Source organism: Sebastes fasciatus, chromosome 4 (genome assembly GCF_043250625.1).
Source record: "Sebastes fasciatus isolate fSebFas1 chromosome 4, fSebFas1.pri, whole genome shotgun sequence".
NCBI classification, from domain to species: Eukaryota; Metazoa; Chordata; class Actinopteri; order Perciformes; family Sebastidae; genus Sebastes; species Sebastes fasciatus.
The window spans coordinates 29,443,840-29,464,914 of NC_133798.1; the positions used below are offsets into that span (position 1 = coordinate 29,443,840).

Sequence of the window (21,075 nt, forward strand, 5' to 3'; positions counted from 1 at the left end):
TTATTTGTCTTAATCTCAGAACATCGATGTAGAATTCTTGAATTTTCTCTCTTTTCATTTCATCTTGTGAGTCTGGCTCTTATTTTAACGGATGTGGTTTCCTGGTCGTTGTTGTTTTAATAAGAAAAAAATGCAGTTTAGATAAATATAGAGTTTATTATCTTCAGCATGATTAACAGTCCTTGAGTTGGATTTGAGACAATATTGCATGTGCTTATCACAGAAAATCTGGACAAAATGAATGAAAACACATGGACGTTACCGTATATATGAGCTGATACGCTCACACACACTTTCAGTCAGTACCTCTTGCTTTGCTATGTTGGGAATAAACTGTTTGTGCTGGATTGAAAGCTGTTGTAGCTCAAAGCTTGCCCTCTAGGTGGCAGCACAGCTCTAATGTTGTTTGAATGCAGTTTACCTCAGTGATGAAGCTTAAAGCAGCATTTCCCTGACAGCAGCAGGACTCTAACAGAGTTCTTATTTGGAGGGAATTCAACTTAACAGAGGAAGAACTATTTCTCAAAGTGGGGATGTTACAGATAACATAAAATACACATATCAAGAAAACAAGATAATGGGTGCAGCAAACAACAAGAGAAATGTCACATTTCACAGATTCACAGACATTTGTACTTTTGGATCTTGTGCTTGTTGGGCTCAGATACAACAACGGACAGCTTGAACAAAAAAAAGGTTGTTTCCTATTTCTAGAGAAGAAGGGAAGTCAAGGTGCAGAAGTGCCAAACAACAGCTTCAGAGGAGTTTAAGAGCTGGCTGAGAGATGCAGCGCAGGGAATAACAATTCACAGAGCATCCATACATTAAAAGAAGTGCTGCAGCATTCCAGTGTCACTGAATCTAGTGCGCTCCATTAGCTGTACGATCGGTCCCCGCCCAGACGCTTTCAGCACAATCACAGAGCTGCAGGGTTCCTCCCTCCAGACGCTGTCTCGTCAGTTGATGAGCGCTGAGGAGCAGAAGCGTCCCGGAAGCATCTAAAATCAGCAAAAAGCAGCGGGTCAGAAGCTGCTGATTCGATACCCATGCACGATGCCGCAGGACTCTTTGGGCGGCGACTCCTCCGGCGAGGGCGGCGACGACATTTGCCCGTCCTCCAGGTCTGTGTCGGCTCCGGACTCGGCCATCAGAGGCTGCCCGCGGTTCTTCATCTCCCTCTGGTACCGCGCCATCAGCGAGGCGTAGACACAGCCGTAAGTCGCCGCAACCACCATCATGACACACACCGTGCCGCAGATCACGCCCGCGACTATTTGCGTGCCGTGCGCTCGGCGGACGCTGACGGGCCGGTAGCGCTGGCGAATGCAGTCGTCGTTGCTGTTGATGCGGCCGGGCGGGCAGGGAGGCCGGGTGGCGTAACCCGGTGCGCCCTCTCTGGTCGGAGTCTGCAGGCAGTAGCTGAACATCTCTGCTGGCACGCTGCGGATGTCCCTGCCCTTCAGATCCCCTGGGAGACTGCACTGCATCGCATCTACCTGCCCATCTATAAAGCAGACGGAGAGGGGAGGGAGGGGAAAGATGTAGTGGAGGAAGAAAGAAACAGGGAGAGACAGGGAAGGATTTAGAGAGATGGAGGTCATTATATTCTTAGATGTCTTTGCTCAGCATACATCCATCCTGCAGAGCGGAGATTAATTGCTACGATTAGACAGCTTTTGAAGTACAGACTCAAAATACAAAGTGATTCGCTCCGGTACCGTCTTAACTGAAACCTATCAACATCAGAGTATTTGAGATGTGGAGAGGCCTGCTAACAGCTCTGCTCACCCCTGTAAATCAACCACTCCATCCAGTGCTTGAAGTCTCTCAGCTTGCAGTCGCACTCCCAGGGGTTTCCCGCCAGCCGGAGCTGCTGGAGCCCCACCAAGGGCTCGAAGGTGACTCGGTCCAGGGCCACCAGCCGATTGCTGGCCACGGACAGCCAGGCGAGTCTCTGAAGCCCATCCAGCAGGCCTTTGGGCAGCCACAGGAGGCCATTGGAGGACAGGTCGAGCCCTCGCAGCCGCCACAGCCCCCTGAACGCTTCCTTGCTCAGGCCAGCGCTCCCCTGACTTCCGTTCAAGCCCAGCAGGACCTCTGTGCTGTTGTTGGGGTCAGAGGTCACCAGGCGAACCCCGAGGTAGTTAGCGGAGAGATTGAGGAAGCGCATGCTGCTCAGGCCCGTGAAAGCTCCAGGTTGCAGGGAGGAAAAGTGGTTCTGAGAAAGATCCAGGAGCTCCAGGCTGAGGTTGGACAGCTCAGCGGTGCCCAGCGAGGAGAGGTTGTTCTGGGGCAGCCGGAGTATCAGAGAGTCCTGGTCCAGCTGTGCTAGGATGGGCGTCAGAGAGAGAAGGCCGACAGCAGAGCAGTCAGTGGTGTTACCGTAGCAGGTGCAGACACCGGGACAGCCGTGGACCGAGCCCAGCAGTCCCAGTAGAACCAGTACCAGACTGGGCAGGGCTGCACACACTGGAAGACACAAGAAACAAACAGAACTTTATTGAGCTAGGAGAAAGAGAAGTCACAAAAAACACTGCAGCTGAAATAAAGAAGAAATAAAGTAAAGCAAAGCTAAACCGTCTGCTTCATTAACACCTGTGGAGTCTTTATGGAAGCAGACTACAATCACTCGTCTGTCCGGACTCACCCAGACTCTCCAGGTGACTGCGTCCATACTGGTCCAGGTTCTTCATGTCTGTCACATTGACTCTACTGTGGCTTCAGGCTCTCATCCAGCTGTGTTCACACCAACGTCCAGCTGTGAGGAACTTCCTGGAAAAAAAGAAAACGAAGACAGCAGAGGAGATGTTGTAAATTCACATTTGAAAAGTTTTCTTCCAATGATTTCCTCAACGTACTTCAACATAGAAACCGCTGAGTCTTCTGGATGATTTAATGATACTATAGGTTGATGTTAAGGCCATCGTTCGTTAGATGTATTTCAACAACAGATGACCGTTTAGTTCAACAAATGGCTCCAGATATTACGATACCCGTCAGCCTCAGTGACCATTCCTTATGGCAAAGACTATAGCCCAACAGATACTGGAGTTTTTGAGGCCCGATACCAAATTTGATATTTTAGAGTTTAAAAAATCTGATAAAACATTTTAAGAAAGGAACCCTTTAGGTTTGTCCTCGACCAAAGAAATTCTCCACTAACACTCATACGATTTTGTTGACTAATTGATTAGTTGATTTAGGCGACAGATTTTTAAAACTGAGTTTCTCCACAAAGAATCACACAAAAACACTACTTTAAATCGTGTGTTTACCAGAGATGTGCTCAGAAGTTTCCTGGAAATAAGTCATTTAGCATGAAAAAAACATAAAAAATAATACTAATCAACTAAAGAAATCTTAGTCGACTAAGACCAAAACAACCGATTAATCGACTAATCGGCTAAGAGCGTGCAGCCCTAGATCCCTTAAATTTGTTTGTGACCAGGATATTTAGTGAGATTTTACAGTTGAAAAATAAACAGTCAAGTCAATATTATTTATATAGCTCAACATCACAAATGTGCCACAAGTCAACATCACAAATGTGCCACAAGGGGCTTTACAATCTGTCCTGAGACTCTCGATTCGGATATAGAAAATACTCCCCAAAAAAAACCTTTAACAAGAAAGAGTCAGCTCTCTTATAGACAAACAATGTATTTTCAACACATTCTTGTGGGGCTGTCAATCGATTAAAAAGATTTATCGAGATTAAACGCATGATTGTCCATAATTGATCGCGATTAATCACAAATTTTTTTATCTGTTCAAAATGTACCTTAAAGGGAGATTTGTCAAGTATTTAGTACTCTTATCAACATGGGAGTGGACAAATATGCTGCTTTGTGCAAATGAATGTATATATTTATTATCGGAAATCAATTAACAACACAAAACAATGACAAATATTGTCCAGAAACCCTCACAGGTACTGCATTTAGCATAATAAATATGCTTAGATCATAACATGGCAAACTGCAGCCCAACAGACAACAACAGCTGTCAGTGCGTCAGTGTGCTGACTTGACTATGACTTGCCCCAAACTGTATGTGATTATCATAAAGTGGGCATGTCTGTAAAGGGGAGACTCGTGGGTACCCATAGAACACATTTTCATTTTCATGACAAGCTGGGATACCAATGGATTCATTAGGTTTTCTAGTTTCATATGATACCAGTATCATTACTCTAGCTTTAAAGCTGAGCCCGCTACAACCTTCGGAAGATTGATTGCGTTAAAGCGTTAAAGAAATTAGTGGCGTTCAACAAATTTGCGTTAACACGTTATTATTGCGTTAACTTTGACAGCCCTAATCTGCAAAAAGGTAATTTAGGCCAATATATTAGCCCAGCTGATTTATCGCTGTAGCAAATACACAAGCCAAATCGCTTTGTTACGGCAACTGAATTCATCCAAAGTTCACCCGGAAAGTGGAAGTGATCTGATTTAAACCGTTGAATGTTTGACCAGGTTTATTCAGCTTCAGCTCATTGTCAGCGGAGCACATCACAGGATTTAAAGATGGATGTTTTTCTGTCAGTTTTTATGTCCAGGCTTGTACTTTATGAAATGTTCATGTTCATCCAAGACTTGAAGTGTTCCATTGTCATCTTACATTGTCTATGAAAGATGAGAAAACGACTGAAATGACTCCTCCAGCTTCACTACTTTACTGTAAAGGATAATCCTTTGTGAGCTTTGTTCAGATTTACTTTGTTCTTTTTCAGCTTTTACACGTCCTTACTTTCATTCATCTCGTTGGTAACAAATAAAAGATTTACTCGTTCACACTCCCGGCTTTGCACTCTCCATCTGGTCCAGGGATTCAAACTGATGCTTTTCTTTTCACCCGCCTGTTTCTCAAACCTCTCAGCCGCCAGAAAGAGTGCAACTCGATATGCAAGATTAAGTGGAGTATTTCGTGTGCACTGATTAAAAAACATCAACAGCTTAGTCTCCGGCGGAGCTGATCTACAGTATATTGGCATTACAGGCCGGGGTTGTTCTCAGCTTTTTGCTTGTCCTCAATCCTTTTCATTCTTTGCCTTTTCCCGCTCCGAAAGAACACACAAGCTTCATGATGGAGTGAAATAATCCTCCGTGTTTTCATCCAGCAACACCGGAGGAAAAAGTCAATGCCAACTTCTGTCTTCTTAACGCCCACTCGCAATTCCTGTACGCTGCAGATACAGTACATCGTCAGCATTGTTTCACACATACAATCAAGAAAAACATTTTTTGATGATTTGTGCAATTTTAATTCGCTCCTCTTGATGTCTCTGGCGTTTTGGGCACTCAGACATGCAGTGGGGGGAGGCGTGCATGAGAGATAATGCTGCAGAGGTAAAGAAAAGTGCTGTCACTCCATCATCCGTCTGTAGCGGCTATAAAGAGCCAGAGAAACGCTGCCTCAAGGTCTTTCTTTTGTTGCAGGTCTTTCTTTTGTTAAGTTGGCACAATGATGCCAGTCACTCTGCTGCGGCCTGCGTGAGGCAAGAAGGTGCCTTCAGGCCACGACTGACATTACAAACCGGAGAGAAATTACAATGCAGGTAGAGGAGGGAGATAATGGGAGAGGCAAATGTGGCTCCCTGAAGAATATTTGACGTCACTTCGCATCATCGAGAGACCAAAAATTAGAAGTGCAAAGTCAGAGCCTGTGTTCCCAGATGATAATGACAACAAATCGTCTAGTATGTACTGATGCTCAGCGTTTCTGTAGATTATCACCAGAAAAACAACAGCTGTGTGTTTTAAAAGCTTAAAATAACCAATGTTTACATTTCCTGACGTGGATGCAGTGAGATATTAACCATGTTTCTATTCACATGTCAAGCAAACTTTTGAAATGTCGCAAAACAGAAATGTGAATTTGGTGCATTTCCATCAGTTGGTTTGGAGTGAATGATCTCGGCTACAGCGTAGTTTCTAGGGGTGGGGAAAAAAATGATTCACCTATGTATCACAATTGTGTTTTGTTTTTTTACGATTTTGAAATTGATTTTTCTAATGCCAGAATCAATATATTTGCTTTATTTGAGTATGTGGATGTAGAAGGAAGTTACTGCTTTTAGTGTTGTAGTCTGAGTAACGTGACGTCATATCCGTTCTATAACCATCAACCGCAGCGAGCCGAAATGAGAAAGTAGAAAACAACGGAGGGTCCACGTGGATGTGACCTGCACCCTCACATGTTAAATCCAGCGTGGTAAACTGTCTGGAGACGAAGACAATATAAATATATATCTGGGAAGTTGCCAGCAGCGGAAACAGCTGATCAGTCATGTGAGTTAAATGTTCGCTATGCCAGAACGTTTTCGGCAAAGACGTTTCCATATCACATTTAGCACATCAACTCTTTTTCGACAATGGAAAAAAACACCTCAAGCGAGCGTACAAACTTTTTTGCGCGGAAGAAAATGGATGGATGGATGTACAACAGGAAAAAGGAGCTACAAATGTGTATAATTACAGAGAAAATGTGCTTCAGAAATTGCGTCAACATCGGACAGTTATCTGGGTCGTTTCAGAACCTTTTCTGGTCCTCAAAGTATGAGGCTTTGTTGGCCTGTTTCAGGTCCAGTGTGGGTGCAGCACAACGTGCTGTGAATTAACATGAAAATAAAAGAATCCACAGGCTTAGTAACTCAGATCAGTTGTGAGTGACATCAGCCACGTGTCACATTAGATCTACTACAGCAGCCTATAAGAGGATGAGCAGAGCCTTTATCAGAGTTTCCTATGGAGAGGATGACCTCTGACCCCTCTCTCTGTCTCATGGTTGTAACAACAGACGGACAATGAATCATGCTGCACGTTGTAAAAACAGGAGGAAGGATTTACAGAAAAACGTCTTGTGTAAATCTTGTGTAAATCCTTCAGATGGAGCCAAATAATAGAAAGTCCACCACGACGTCTTAGTCCGGAGACTTTTACAACATTGGACATCATGAAAACACTTCACCCACCCACCGTTGAATGCTTATACACACTCAAACCCTTAGATAGCTGCGAGCCGAGGACCAAAACAAAAGCAAACGTAGAGGCATGTCATCTTCTGTTTATCAAGAGCCGAAATTGCTCCTGGCTGCTTTTCTGCTATTCATCTCCCTCCTCATTCATTCGTCTCTTTGAGCATGCCCTCCTCTCTGCACCACTTGGCATGTCTTTCTTTGGGACTCGTGACTTTTAAGGACTTCACAGAGAGCGTAGAGGCTGCTGGGTGTAGGTCGAGGACGTCACATTCACCTAAACTCAAAGTTTACCCGGCAGGTTTATCTGTGAAATACAGTCTAACAACCTTTTCTAGGCCAAAGAACATCACGGACTTCATACTGTATTGTGCATTTGTTTTATTTTAAGGTTGTATAATGCTTTTATCTACAGTAACTTATAAAATGGAACTTAAAGATGGCGCGGGATTAACAGCCTATACAGGTCTGGTTTAAAGGTGTGTGATTAATTCGTACATCAATATATTTTTTCAAACGGGTAGATTTTTCTGAGCTGATTGGCTGATACAACTTCCTGGCAGGAGGCAGGTTTAACTCGGAAAAATGCACCGTGTATATTCGCTTATATGCAGTCCGGTGATGCATGTGTTAAAGGGACTGTTTATAACTTCTGTAAAATAAATGCTGCTGCTCCTCCAGACCAACAGAGGTTTCCCCGTTTCCCCGAAACGTTATCATCACTGACCAAAACTCCGGTGTCTCCCCTGTTCCCTCCGACCTCGGTCGGGAGGCTGAGGCAGGAAAAGCCAACACTAAGATCAGCAGTGATTCATGGAGAGACATTTGTCTGGTCAGCTAACATTACTGACAAGCAGGTGAAATATAGAGTGATATTGTGGTTTTAGCTGACGTGTGTCGCCTCACTGTTTTGAGCGATACTCGTTCATGTCTATGTAGAGCGAGCACAAGCGTGAGCAACAGGACGCTGACTTTCGTTGACTTAACGGCCACAGGTGTCGCTGTTAACAAGCAATTTCTGATTTTTACAAACAGTCCCTTTAATATTTAACGTACGACCAAGCGACACCTTCATAATCATTGTTTCCTGTAGTTTAGGCTCAACACTTAATACTTGTTTTGACTGATTTTCATTGTGGATTTTATGTTGCTTCCTTCACCTGATTTGACAGTAAACAGAAATGATCCTGTTGCGATGACAGCTTAGAAAATACTCCCACAGTTAAAGAAAGTGAAGAGAAAAATATCCTCAGCTTCTTCAGTGGTTTATATTTATGGAGTTTTTGGGAGCAGACAGCTGTTGAAACAACTTGTCAAAAGCACCATCAACCAGATTAGACGCCGCCCACAGCAGCGGCGGCGGGTCACAGATTAAAACTGTGGTTTCAATCCCCGAGTGAAACGGACTCCTGTTCGGGAGTCCAGATGGTGTCGGAACAACCGCTCACTCTCTGTTTTCTGTTTCCTGTTTTTACTGTCGCGTCACCATCACACATCTGCTGTTTTGTTGAGACTTTTAAATCACTTTCACAGGACCCGTTATAAATACACAGTATGAAGTAAATACACGGTATTATGTTGTAAACACACAGTACTTCATATGTTAGCTGATAACCTTGTTACCAGCGAGCTACTCTGGAAGAGAAACAGATGATGGCATGATGACGCACTTTATGGAGGTCCAACAGTGGCTCTGAGCAGCTGTTGGTGTTTCTGTAGAATTTAATAATAACATAATAATAATAATAATAACATGATGAATTTCTGTCCTTTTTTTTTAACTCTGAACTGATCGTTTAATCTCTGATCAGTCTGATTGATTGTGTGTTTGAAGCATTAGAGCTGTCAGTTAGCTGAACAGGCTGCTGAACTCAGAAGAGATGTTCTGGCGAGCTAAGCGTTAGCATGTTAGCAGCTTTCATATTCCAAATGGAACATTATAGGGTTATGGTGGTGTGTTTAGTGTTAATAGTTAAAGTATTTCCTGTGTTATCTGTAGCCTATAGTAGGCAGGATGCTCCTACATATTATACAGAGACACATTCTGAATTTATACAGTGAATAAAAGACACTAGGAGATGTTGGGTTTGGGGGTCCTCCCTCAAGAAAAAATTGCAGGGTTTTGTCTTAAAACTATGCAGTTCTACATCATTTTAGACCATTATTATTAAATGTAATTTAATTATTATTTTATTATTTACACATATCACAGCCTGCGTCTGAACATTTGATTCTTCTGGAAATATATAAATATTTGCCCCAAAAGAAAACAAATTCAGAAAACTTTCAAATAAGGTTTCATTAATTATATTTGTTCACAATCGAGAAAAGTTATGACCAACAGTAGAATAATGATTTTACAAAAAGGATGTGAACGTTGTATTGATAAATTACAGCACCCTCGTTTTAACCCTCCCTCCCCCGTGCCGTGTCGTGCAGTGCGTCGGCTCTTCCCCACATAGTTTTTATGTTAATAGGACTTGAGATGAGGCGCAAATACACTGGCTCTGAATTGCCATTATGAATCTCCCAGAGAACCTGATATGGAGAGGTCACACAGTACGCTAAGGAGTAAAATGAAGAGGTACCAGTGAGTACTGGCCCACTGGAACGGTATCAGACAGGACTAATAATGAGGACATCATCTTTCTGTGCCAAAGCCAGAAACAAAAACTGTCAACAAGCACGGATGAGATGGACACTGCTGTACGAGTTGACATACAGAAATAACGGCTCTTAAATCAACGCTTAGATTTCCCCAAGTAGTGCTGAGGTGCTGTAAGCTGCAGTTCCTCTAATGGCCACTAGATGCTTCTCCAGAAATCTGTGGCCGATTTGGAGTGAAAGGTACAAGCCATTGTCATTTTCTTCTTCTTCAGTAAGTCATTTTACTTTTTCTGATGTGACTCTTTGTGGCGGTGGATGTTTGTTGAGATTGTCTCGGCCTATCACCTCAGCTCCACCTCTCTCGGATCAAACGCTCCACTAACTGACAACGATGGCAGTGATCCAGTAAATCCAACCTTGAGGCTTCAGAACATCCCCCTCAAAAAAACATCACTGATGCCACAGCTGTGTTTTTATAACATTTCACGGTCCGGGGATTCAAACCAGCAACCCCTCCGGCCTCAAGTTGACTTTATCAACCTCTCTGTTTCCTGTTTGTGGGTCGACATTGTGCTACAAAAAAAGCAGAATTATTTCATGTGGAAAAGTGCTGGATTATTATCTCGATTTAAAACTCAGCTGTTGGGTTTGTGTCACTGAAGTCCTGCCGATGTGATGTTCCCTGCTTCATCTGCAGTGCATCGCTCCGGTTTTCTGGGCTCTAACGTGGCGTCCCGCTAGCTTCTTAATGGCCTCTGACAGGCAGCTCCCCCCCTCTGTGATTGCACTTTTCCTCCAAACAGCCTGAGAACGAGGCAGCCGAGCGTTCGGTCCAAAAGGCCGAGAGCACAAACACTCTGCAGCATCCACACTGAGGCAGGACGAGCGAGGAAACCACAGAGAGCAAGTAAACAACCAGCACACTCCCACATGCTTTTAGACTCTCTCTCTCTATTAAAAGCACAGGCATACACTTGTACACAACATGGCCAAAAGTATTTGGACAGGCGAAAAATTCCTGGCATGTGTTTGTTGACTCATTACAAAACCATAAGCATCAATCTGCTGCTATAACTGGTTTCAGATCCTGGCTGCAGGGATTAGCTGCCATTCAGCCACAAGAGCATTAATGAGGTCCAACACTGATCAGGTCTGGTTCACAGTCGGTGTTCCAGTTCATCCCAAAGGTGTTGAGGTCAGGACTCTGTGCAGGCCAGTCAATTTCTTCCACACCATACTTGGAAAACCATTTCTTTATGGAGCTGGCTTTGTGTGTTGAAACAGAAAAGAGACAAACACAAACTATTTTCTAAAACTAGTGCAGTGCCCGTTCAAAAAGTGTCTGTTCAGAACGGACCGATTGTTTGGCCTCTGGTGTTGCTGCTGCACTTCTTTGGGCCCTGAGCAATACACCTGCCATGACATAGTTGGGTCCCCTAGCAATGCTCGATTATTAGGAATACAGAACCGAACTATAAAAAAACAAACTGTGGGCTTGTTGAACCGTTGCACCACTATTAAATACAGACCTGCTAATTATTTGACGAGGTGCCAGAGACATAGAAGAGGCAATTAACTGAACATAGCCCTACTTGACCATTAAGTAGCTTGCCTTATTTCATGTATAAAATAAGTGTTATGGCTTCATATAATATAGAATTATCATTGTTTACTATCAATCAATCTATCTATTTTAGGGCTGTCAAAGTGAACGCGATAATAATGCATTGACGCAAATTCGTTTTAACGCCACTAATGCATTAACACAACTTGGTGGTAACACTTAGGCGGTAATGGGCTCAGTATTACAGCTAAAGTGAAGATACTGGTATCATATGAAACTAGAAAACTTAAAGAATCCTTTTGTACCAACCATGAGGTTTAGCGACCCCTTTGAAAATGGCAATGCCCGTTTGTCCTCGCCAAAATTTAGCATAAGTATGTAGTGTTATTTAGCCTCCTTTGTGACAAGTTAGTATGACATAGTTGGTACCAATGGATTCTTTAGGTTTTTTTAGTTTCATATGATACTAGTATCTTCACTCTAGCTTTAGGACAGAGCCCGCTACAACCTCTGAAAGACAGAATAGCGGCCGGGCCCGCCATCAGGCTGTCGGATGTTAAGAGGTTAATAGTTTACATTAGGGCTGTCGAAGTTAATGTGATAATAACGCGTTAACAAAAATTAGTTTAACGCCACTAATTTCTTTAACGCATTAACGCAACTTGTGATTTTTAGGTTGTATCGGGATCAGTTTTAAAGCTAGAGTGAAGATACTGGTATCATATGAAACTAGAAAAGCTGATGAATCCATTGGTTCTAACCAAAGGAAAAACTGTCATGGCCATTTTCAAAGGGGTCCCTTGACCTCTGACCTCAAGATACGTGAATGAAAATGGGTTCTATGTGTACCCACGAGTTGTGTTGTTAATGGATTTCCAATAATAAATTTATACATACATTTTCATAAAGCAGCATATTTGTCCACTCCCATGTTCATAAGAGTATTAAATACTTGACAAATCTCCCTTTAAGGTACATTTTAAACACATTAATTGTGATTAACTATGGACAATCATGTGATCACGATTAAATATTTTAATCGATTGACAGCCCTAGTATTTATATAATTTGGAGTTCAAATACATTGGAAATGGTTGTTTTTATAATGTGCAAAACAAACCGGATCGGAATTGAAACCATTACACAAAAACCTCAATACAAATGAAACTGTGGGGAACCGTTGCACCACCGTATTTACCACCAAGTATACTTGTACACGCCATTTGGGTGCAAAAGCTTGCATGAGTATTGACAGAGAGCAAGCTGTGCCCAGCATGCATTTCGGCAGTGGTGTAGCAGTTAATAGGGTTCCCCTCTCAACACTACATGTCCTTGAGTCCTCAGCAAAACACCGCCAAGTGTGAAGTCGATCGGATGAACGGTTGTTGAGAAAATTGAAGGAAAGAGAATCCATTTTATTTAGATATCGTTGTTGGTGTACAACAATTAAATGATTGACAGAAAACTAACAGGCAACTATTTTCATAATCAGTTAGCTGTTAAATTCAGTTAAGTTAAGTAACTTTTAAACTGTTGTTTGGACATAAATAAAACGTTTGAAGACGTCACCTCGGGCATTTTGTAGACAAAACCATCAATTCATTAATCGTGAAATGAATCGTACATTAAGATTTCCTATAAGGGCTCTAAAGGAGGAAAACCGATTGAGACCAAAAGTACACTAAAGTATGTGGACAGGAGTGCCCACTTAATTCTGGCCATGTAGTGTACATGCACACACATGCAGGACACACACTCTTTTTACTTTTAAAGGCACATGCATGTTACTGTACATTCAGTATCTACACACACACACACACACACACAGACACTGCTCACCATCTGCTCTGCTGCTTCAGCCTCCAAACAGAGAAAGAAGACAGAAACTGTTCAGCTTCATCTGCAGCATTCAGAGAAGCTCGTCTGTCTTTGAACCAAAAATCTGGATTTGTCTTTTTAAACCTGAGCCCAGAACCCAGACTTCAGGTCTTCAAGGACAGAAAACTGGTCTCGACTCAAAACACCAGCAGCTCGATTCCTCCTTAAAACTAGAATCTGAGAGAAAACCAGAAACCAGAAGCTGGACTTGAGTTTTTATTCCCGATCAAACGCAGCTCATCGTCGTCGTTTTCCTCCCTTTCGTCCACATCGCTGCTCTCTCAGCTGACTCTGATCGTCTCTGAGCTCTTGTCTAACACACACAGCCTGCCGACGAAGGGCGAGCGAGCTTCTCTCTGTGTGCTAGAGAGAGAGAGAGAGAGAGAGGGAGAAAGGGAGAGAGGGAGAGAGAGAGAGAAGCCACATGCTGCTGCTAATGGTGTGTGTGTGTGTGTGTGTGTGTGTGTGTGTGTGTGTGTGTGTGTGTGTGTGTGTGTGTGTGTTGTACTGAGCGTGTAATGTGCATTAAAGCAGAGTTTGACAGAAATAGTAACAGCAGAGTGTTGCAGCTGCAGGCTGAGCTCTGAATGAAAAAAGAGAGAGAGAGAGAGAGGTACACTTTGTATGAGAGAGAGAGAGCGAGACTATATTATGTAGTATTTCTTTGCAGTACTGTACCAACTACACACATGCTAATACAGCAAATTTGACAAAAAAGGAAACGACTGTACGAGAGACCAACCCTGTTTCCTACAAAACTACGTTCCCATACAACTAAACTGCATTCTAGTGATGCACCGATACTGATACCGGATCGGATATCAGGCCGATACTGACTCAAAAGGGCTGGATCGGGTATCTGAGACAATGGGGCCGATCTATTCAATTAAATTCTATGTTTATATACTATATACATTACAGACTGGAATTTTAATTCCTGTTTAAGTTTTGACCAATTTGTTGCTGCATTAAAAACGTTTTTTAAGGTTTTAACAGGTTCCTGTTAATTTTTTGTGCCAAGTTGCCGGAGTACGATTTATTATTTTAATACAATTCAGTAAATTTAGGCCCGGTGGTAGGCTACACACACAGTGAGGCATACAGCTTATTAATTAAACACTGGTATCAGATCGGTACTCGGTATCGGCCGATACCCAAAGCCCAGGTATCAGTATCGGGACTGAAAAAGTCGGATCGGTGCATCCCTACTGCATTCTCGATGACGTTTTGAGGGAAACATATTTTCTCCAAGATTACGGTCGCAGTTTTACAGTTTTAAAAACGGGGTTAACGTTGTATATTGAAACAAAAAACACTATAAAACTTCTCGGTTCAGTGAAAAACAGCATGGTTTGGCTTAAAATTACCGTGTTTATGAAGGTAAGCTGCAGACGTAAATTAAATTAACTAGTGAATATTGACTTTTAGTTTCACACGGGACACAAACAGCAGTCTCCTGGGATAAAGTCTACAACACGCAGACAGTAGGAACCAACCTCGTGGTTAAAGGACGACCTTTCTACCCACTGAGCTACAGTGGACGTCTGTGGACTATCATTAAAAACATATTTCTGATAACATCAAAAACAAACGTAAAAAAAAAAAAAATACGTCTCCCTCAAAACCTAATTCACAATGCAGTTTTTTTCTTCAGGAGATGGGGCTAGAGAGACAAACAAAGACATTTAATTTTTTTAAAGGATAAGGCTAAACACACCTCACCGCAAGCTGAGGTACATTTACAATATTGACGTACTTTTACTTTACTTGAGTATTTCCATTTTATGCAACTTTATCCTTGTACTTCATTAAATTTCAGAGTGAAATATTGCACTTTTTATAACTTTACAAATTGAGATTTTTCAAACAAAACATGATCAGTAAATAAAATATGATACTGTGATATGGATGAAACTATCCAGTAACATATAAAGTAGTTAAATGTGCTCCACCTCCACCAGCTGTAACAGTAAAATGCTGTTTACGTGTTAAAGCAATTACATTTTGCTGTTAATACTTTTTTTACTTCTATTTTACAAGAATACATTTGATCACATCACATCATAACGATATAATTTACCTTCATCCAATAATCATTTTTAGACTAGAGCTTGAACACATCATATAACCTCAGTTAATGTTAACGTTAGCTGTTATCTTCGTTATTTAGCCAGTAGGACTGTGCTGCTAACAGCTAACATTAAATAGCTCTCCTCCTGCAGATTTCCGTTGCACCACTGCAGCTTCCTAAGCTGTTTCAACATGTTTTCTTGTAACTGTGTAAACAAGAGAACCACGTGTGCCGTAAACTCTGGTCAACAGAAAGTTCGTTAAACAACTTTTGGATTCATTAGGACATAAAATCCAAGTGAAAATACGCTCAAATGTATCTGTTAGATTTTAGCTGATGTAAAACTAGATTAGATGAAAATGTATTGATCACTGTGGTGGAATTGGCTGGTTGCAGCGAATGTGTAGCAGGATCCAGAAAGAACAACTGCAGTTAACAGCAGAGACAATGAGATGTTTCACAAAAAATCACAGTTATTTAGAAATAAAAAAAATATGAATCAACAGCAGACCTGTGAAGAGAAAATCTGAATTTAAAAAAGCATAAGAAATATGAAGAAACACCCAAAAAGTGTAAACAGAGCTGGTAGAAAATTGTACCATGAAATTTTAATGTACTCAGGGGTGCACTCAGTTTTGCAGAAAGATTTTATTCCAACACTCGACGCACAGTTACACCACGGGAGAAGTTGGGTCGACTAACAAAATATAATGCACACGTGCAACAATAATAATGCAGATTTTGTCGTCATGAACTCCGCGTGCACACCATGAAATACTTGCGTTATATTGAAGTGAGGTAGAAAAGTAAAATGACTGTGTGGGGTGTGTTTTGTCCCGCCGTGGATTCGCTGAGAGTGCAGACTGCAGCAGAAACAGTGCAGCTGCAGCGCTGAAGGGCAGCGATAAGGACGCTGCTGACAGGAAAGGAGAAAAAAACCATAAATGAAATCAAACGGCAGAGAAAAGCCGCAGACCACTGAGTCTGCAGAGAGGCTATTTTAAAAAGAATGAAGGAGAGCGATGCCTTAAGAGGTTTAACGGACCCAAAGGTCACAACTCTCTCTGAACACAAATGCAGCGTCACATTTCTTCCATCTGCTGAAAACAAATATCCTGCTGCACGCTGAGCTCGTAGGTATCAAAACTTCATCGTGCAAACAGGGATTTCTCGCTGCCCTTTGCATCGAGGGCAGCACAGAACAGTGAGTGTTGAACTTACTCACGCCACCGTTCAAAAGTTATGAATGAGCTCTTATCGTTTTTCTTTTTTAATCATACTTTTTATTGTTTCTTTAAGAAAAAAAGACTTCAACAACCTTAACCACAACAAATAAATTAGCATGTACATATAACGGATAGTCTCTGTAAATTGAAATTATTAATTCAAATTTTTCAAAAACCAAGGAGAAAAAAATAATAATAATAATGAAATAAAAATAGATAAATATATAATAAAAAATATAATAAATTACATTTTTAAATTTATGAATAAAAATAAATAGCAATATTAATAAATTAATCAATAAAATAAATTCACACACCAGATTCCCAGCACCTTTTTTATTAATCATGCTTTTTATGATTCCTTAAGAAAAAAGACTACAACAACCTAAACCACAACAAATAAAATAACATGTACATAAATTATAACAGATAGTAACTGTAAGAAGAAGAAAAGAAGAAGAATGAAATGATTCAATCTTCCATTTAGTCGAAGTCCCCGCAGTGTTGCATGATGGGAGAATACTGTTGAACTTGGATGTTGAATTAGTTTTCCAGTTCAGATAAGCATCGATCATTATTGAACCCTAAATATTGAGTTAGTCCCTCTGCAGTCCACTCGGTTAGCCTGGTTAGACTGAAGAGATTTAATTCTGACGGTGGGATTTTGTGTAATTCACTGCGTTGATTCCACCCACAAATGCCATTGTGAAAATAAACACACTAAAGTAAGGTGGAGGAAAGTGAAATGGAACCCCTCATTTAGCTAATGCAACAAGTTGGGCTAGCTAACTACACCTAACTAGCTAACTAACTAGAAAGACAAACTGATTTATCAGTTTGCTGCTCAGACTCAAACGAGCATGAGTGCGCCTGCAGCTTGGAGGATGACCTTTGACCTGCAACTTCTACTATAGTCAGATGTCATAACCACATTTTAGCATCAACCTTTTTTTTAACTTCTACCACAAAATTAAGTTATTTGTCAAAAACATTTTGGCAAACAGTGTATCTAATCAACTTAGTCAGGAAATGACTCAAATAAATATGAAATATCATAGAAATGACAAAATATACTGGAGGGGGTCTTTAAACTGGGATTATGTTCATCTGATATTCCAGTAGTGCTAACCCTAGACTAACCTTCTACTTCTATTGTGAAGTGTGAAGAAGAGCTTTGCTAAAGCAACATATTGCAGCTGTTAGTTACAGCTTGTTTTAAGCTATTATTTACCAATAGAGCACTTGTTATATTTCAGGCTTTGATAACAACATCAAGGATGAAACGTCTCTTAAAATGAAATCAAGGTGAAGTTAATATCCTCCTTTAAATTCCTACGTACTCTAAACAGACAGCAGTTGTTTCCTTCCGTACTGCAGCATCGGAGGAGAATCTGCAGTCGAAACACTCAATAACCAGAAATAAAAGGTTTTACAGCTGCTCTGCTTTTCCAATAATACCAGTACACAAGAGGCTCGGCATGTCGCCGCGTATCACTCGCGCGCGCGTGCGTGCGTGCGTGCGTGCGTGCGTGCGTGCGTGCGTGCGTGCGTGCGTGCGCGTGTGAGTGCGTGCGTGCGTGCGAGACTGCAGACCAGCTGCCTGTGTGAAGAACCGTTTTCATTATTGAAGTGACAAAAAGCAGTTGGAGATATAATGTTGGTCTGAGAGGAAACGACCCCCGCCGGTCCTCTAACGCTGCGGTCACTGAGTGACGAGCTGCTGTGGACCGGGCCACCGCCTCCGACCGGTTCTTTGTATCTCAGCAGGCACATTGTGTTTTTTAATTGCTCTGGTTGTGACTCCTTGTAAGTTAATGAACCTAGAATGAGGCGGTAGCAAGAAACACCCAAAAGAAGGTCCGACTGTGACTGGGTTATTTATTTAATTTGAGAGTTTAAAAATTAATAGCGATACATCGTCCAATAGTATTCATTTTTGATGTAAGATAAGATAGAACTTTATTCATACCGAGGGAAATTGTCGTGCATTAACATTGTGACCAAGATATTTTCTGAGCTGGAGACAATTCACAACCAGAAACTCACTACAAACTAGGGCTGGGACGATACACCTATTTCTTTTTTTTTATTTGTTACTTATTCATCATTGATCTACTGTAGCAACTGGTTTCTGTTGTGCCATTATGTTTGTTTGTATTGAAAAAGTTAATAAAAAGCTTTAATTACAAAAAATGTACTTAAACTGTTAATGTCATATTATTGGAATATTATCACTGATGCTTTACCACACAGTTGGTGGCGGTGGAGCACATTTTAACTGCTTACATTAACTACTCACATTTTGTTTGTAAAAAATCTTAATCTGTAAAGTAACTCCAGCTTTCAGATAAATGTAGTGCAGTAAAAAGTACGATATTTATCTCTGAGATGTAGTAGAGTAGAAGGTAGAAGCAGCAGAAAATGGAAAGTAAAAGTACCTCAAAATTGTACTTAAGTACCGTACTTGAGTAAATGTACTTTACACCACTGGATGGTGGACATGTTATTTTACACACATCAGAGTTCACACAGGTTGCCAGCTAAATACTGGCTGTGTACTCCACTGTGATACTAATAAAGTAATAAAGCTGCTCCAGTGCATCACTGAGGAACTGAGGGTGTCATTACCCGTCTGCAGGGAGCGCACACACCGTCAGGCTCACCGGTGTTTACATCCCTTCATTAGCGTCAGGACACAACAGAGGTGAACCCAGGGTCAAATTGATTTCCTGTCCTCCTCCTCCTTTCCTCCACAAACACAGCGAACGGTTCGGGCTCTGCAGAGTCCATCTCGTCCTGCGTCTGTCTTTAATGTGTGTTTGTGTTTGTGTGTGTTTTCTATTTTTAGCTATCGGTGTGCAGATGTCCTTGGATCTGCTGGAAAAGAGGTTCTGGGCCATTGCCAAGCAGGTGACCAGAGGACTCAAACATGATACAGGCTGATACATTCACCGTAACTGACTGATAACAAACTCCCTTTAACCTTAACTGAACCACAATAGGGATAATAATAGACAATTGAGTCCTGCAGGGATGACGTAGGCCAACCAAGGAGGTTGAAAAGAGCAGATGTCATGCGTCATCAACACATCATATCTTTGGGGTACAACAAATGCGCAGTAAAATCTGATCTGCACTTGCCGAAATTGAGCTTTGAGAGTGTGTGATTGTGGCAGTGCTCTACCGGGTGTAGTGACACACACCACACTGTTTCCTGCCAAGTTTAGTGACCAAAGTTCAACTAAAATTAACTTTAAGCCCAAATACACTGACCTAGTTAACGAATGTTTCTCAGTCCGCTCTGCAACTGTTTTCATATTATTGAATTTAAAGGGACTATTTGTAACTTTCAGAAATGCTTCTTAACAGCGACACCTGTGGCCGTGAAATCAACGAAAGTCAACGCCGGGCTCGCGCTTGCTCGCTCTAAATATACCTGAACGAGCATCGCTCAAAACAGTGAAGCAACACACGTCAGCTAAAAGCACAATATCACTCTATATTTCAGCTGCTTGGCAGTAATGTTAGCTGACCAGACGAAGGTCTCTCCATGAATCAATGCTGATCCTAGTGTTGGCTTTTCCTGCCTAAGTGCAGGCTGATGCAGCGGGGCTCTGCAGCGTGTCTCCCTGCTCTCTCCGCCCGCAGCCGGAGAGAGCAGAGGAGACACCGGCACCCGGTCGGTAACGAGAGGGTAATGTAACTCTCTGAAGAGCTCCGTCACTTCACAAGACACGGGAAAGCTCTGTTGGTCTGGAGGAACTGCAGCATTTATTTCTGCACAAACGTCTCCTGTGCATTCACTAGATATTCTCAGAGCTAAATTAACTCTTCTGCAGTGTGGAGTGAGTGCGCGTTCACGTCTAGAGGTGGAGCGAGACAGCGAGGACGCGCGCGCATTCTGAGTGAAGGAGAGCAGGCAGCGGAGACGAGGCTCCAGCCACGACCCGCTACATTTATACGCTTAAAAAGTTACAAATAGTCCCTTTAAGTGGCCTCTTTTCTAATCTTTCCGGTTAAGAGAAAGCTGAGACATTAAATTCAATCAACAATCTAATTCTTGATAAATGGACCCATGTACTAATACTAACATGTTACACGTACGTAAGAATCCAATAGTTGTTAACATGTGTGCTGGCATGTTGACTGCAGACATGTTAACACCATAGATCGTAAGTGGACGTAGTCGTCGTTAGGTCACCTATTCGTTTGTGGACTGCCGTTTTGAATTTTGCCGTCTTTGGCCGTCGTCATCTTAGTTTTTGGCCCTTACTATCTTGGTTTTTGGCTGTCGTCATCTTGGTTTTTGGCCGTCGTCATCTTGGTTTTTGGCCGTCGTCATCTTGGTTTTTGGCATGTTTGCATGCTAAATTTAACTCTCACCTTAAAGTCCAGCTTAGTGCTCTGTTAACCCTGGCTCTATTTTGGACTCTTCAGTCTTTCAGAGGTCAGCGCTGTCCAGACCGTTTGCTGCAGGTCAAGGGCACAAATTTGTGTGTCAAAGTTCATCAAAATCAAACTTTACATAATATTGAAGATTTACTGCACCTTTACAAGCCAGCCCCCTGATTATGCAGATTCCATTGATATGAAATTAGATTTTTAAATAAATGCTTGTGTGATTGGGCCCTTAGAGTCTGAGATTTCTTAAAGTGACTTCCGTACAGAGGATAATAAGTTGATCTTTCCTCTGGCGCCCTCCTCAGGATAAACCTTACTTGTTTTTATTTTCACCCCGCTAGTGGTAAAGATC

At 41.9% G+C, this 21,075-nt stretch overlaps 2 protein-coding genes across 5 annotated transcripts in view; one reads left to right on the forward strand and one right to left on the reverse strand.

Moving 5' to 3' along the window:
• LOC141766559 (voltage-dependent calcium channel subunit alpha-2/delta-4-like) overlaps positions 1-21,075 on the forward strand; it is a 114,625-nt gene that overhangs the window by 75,724 nt on the left and 17,826 nt on the right. For all 3 annotated transcript variants that reach the window (XR_012593653.1, XR_012593652.1, XM_074633507.1), the window contains one exon: positions 19,171-19,232. Coding sequence is in view for 1 of the 3 variants with exons in the window: in XM_074633507.1 (XP_074489608.1) it covers positions 19,171-19,232 (62 nt within the window). In the remaining 2 variants the exon portion in view is untranslated. The remainder of the gene's footprint in view (positions 1-19,170; positions 19,233-21,075) is intronic.
• LOC141766561 (leucine-rich repeat-containing protein 52-like) lies at positions 137-13,391 on the reverse strand. Of its 2 annotated transcripts, none has more exons than XM_074633511.1 (4): positions 12,987-13,391; positions 2,596-2,772; positions 1,789-2,469; positions 137-1,504 (listed from the first exon to the last, which is right to left on the reverse strand). In XM_074633511.1, exons 2-4 carry the CDS (start codon positions 2,672-2,674, stop codon positions 1,023-1,025), a joined length of 1,242 nt encoding a protein of 413 aa, XP_074489612.1. In that variant the 5' UTR covers positions 2,675-2,772; positions 12,987-13,391; the 3' UTR covers positions 137-1,022. The 2 variants fall into 2 exon arrangements, with proteins under 2 accessions (XP_074489612.1, XP_074489613.1); XM_074633512.1 differs by having other exon boundaries at positions 2,648-2,772; positions 12,987-13,388.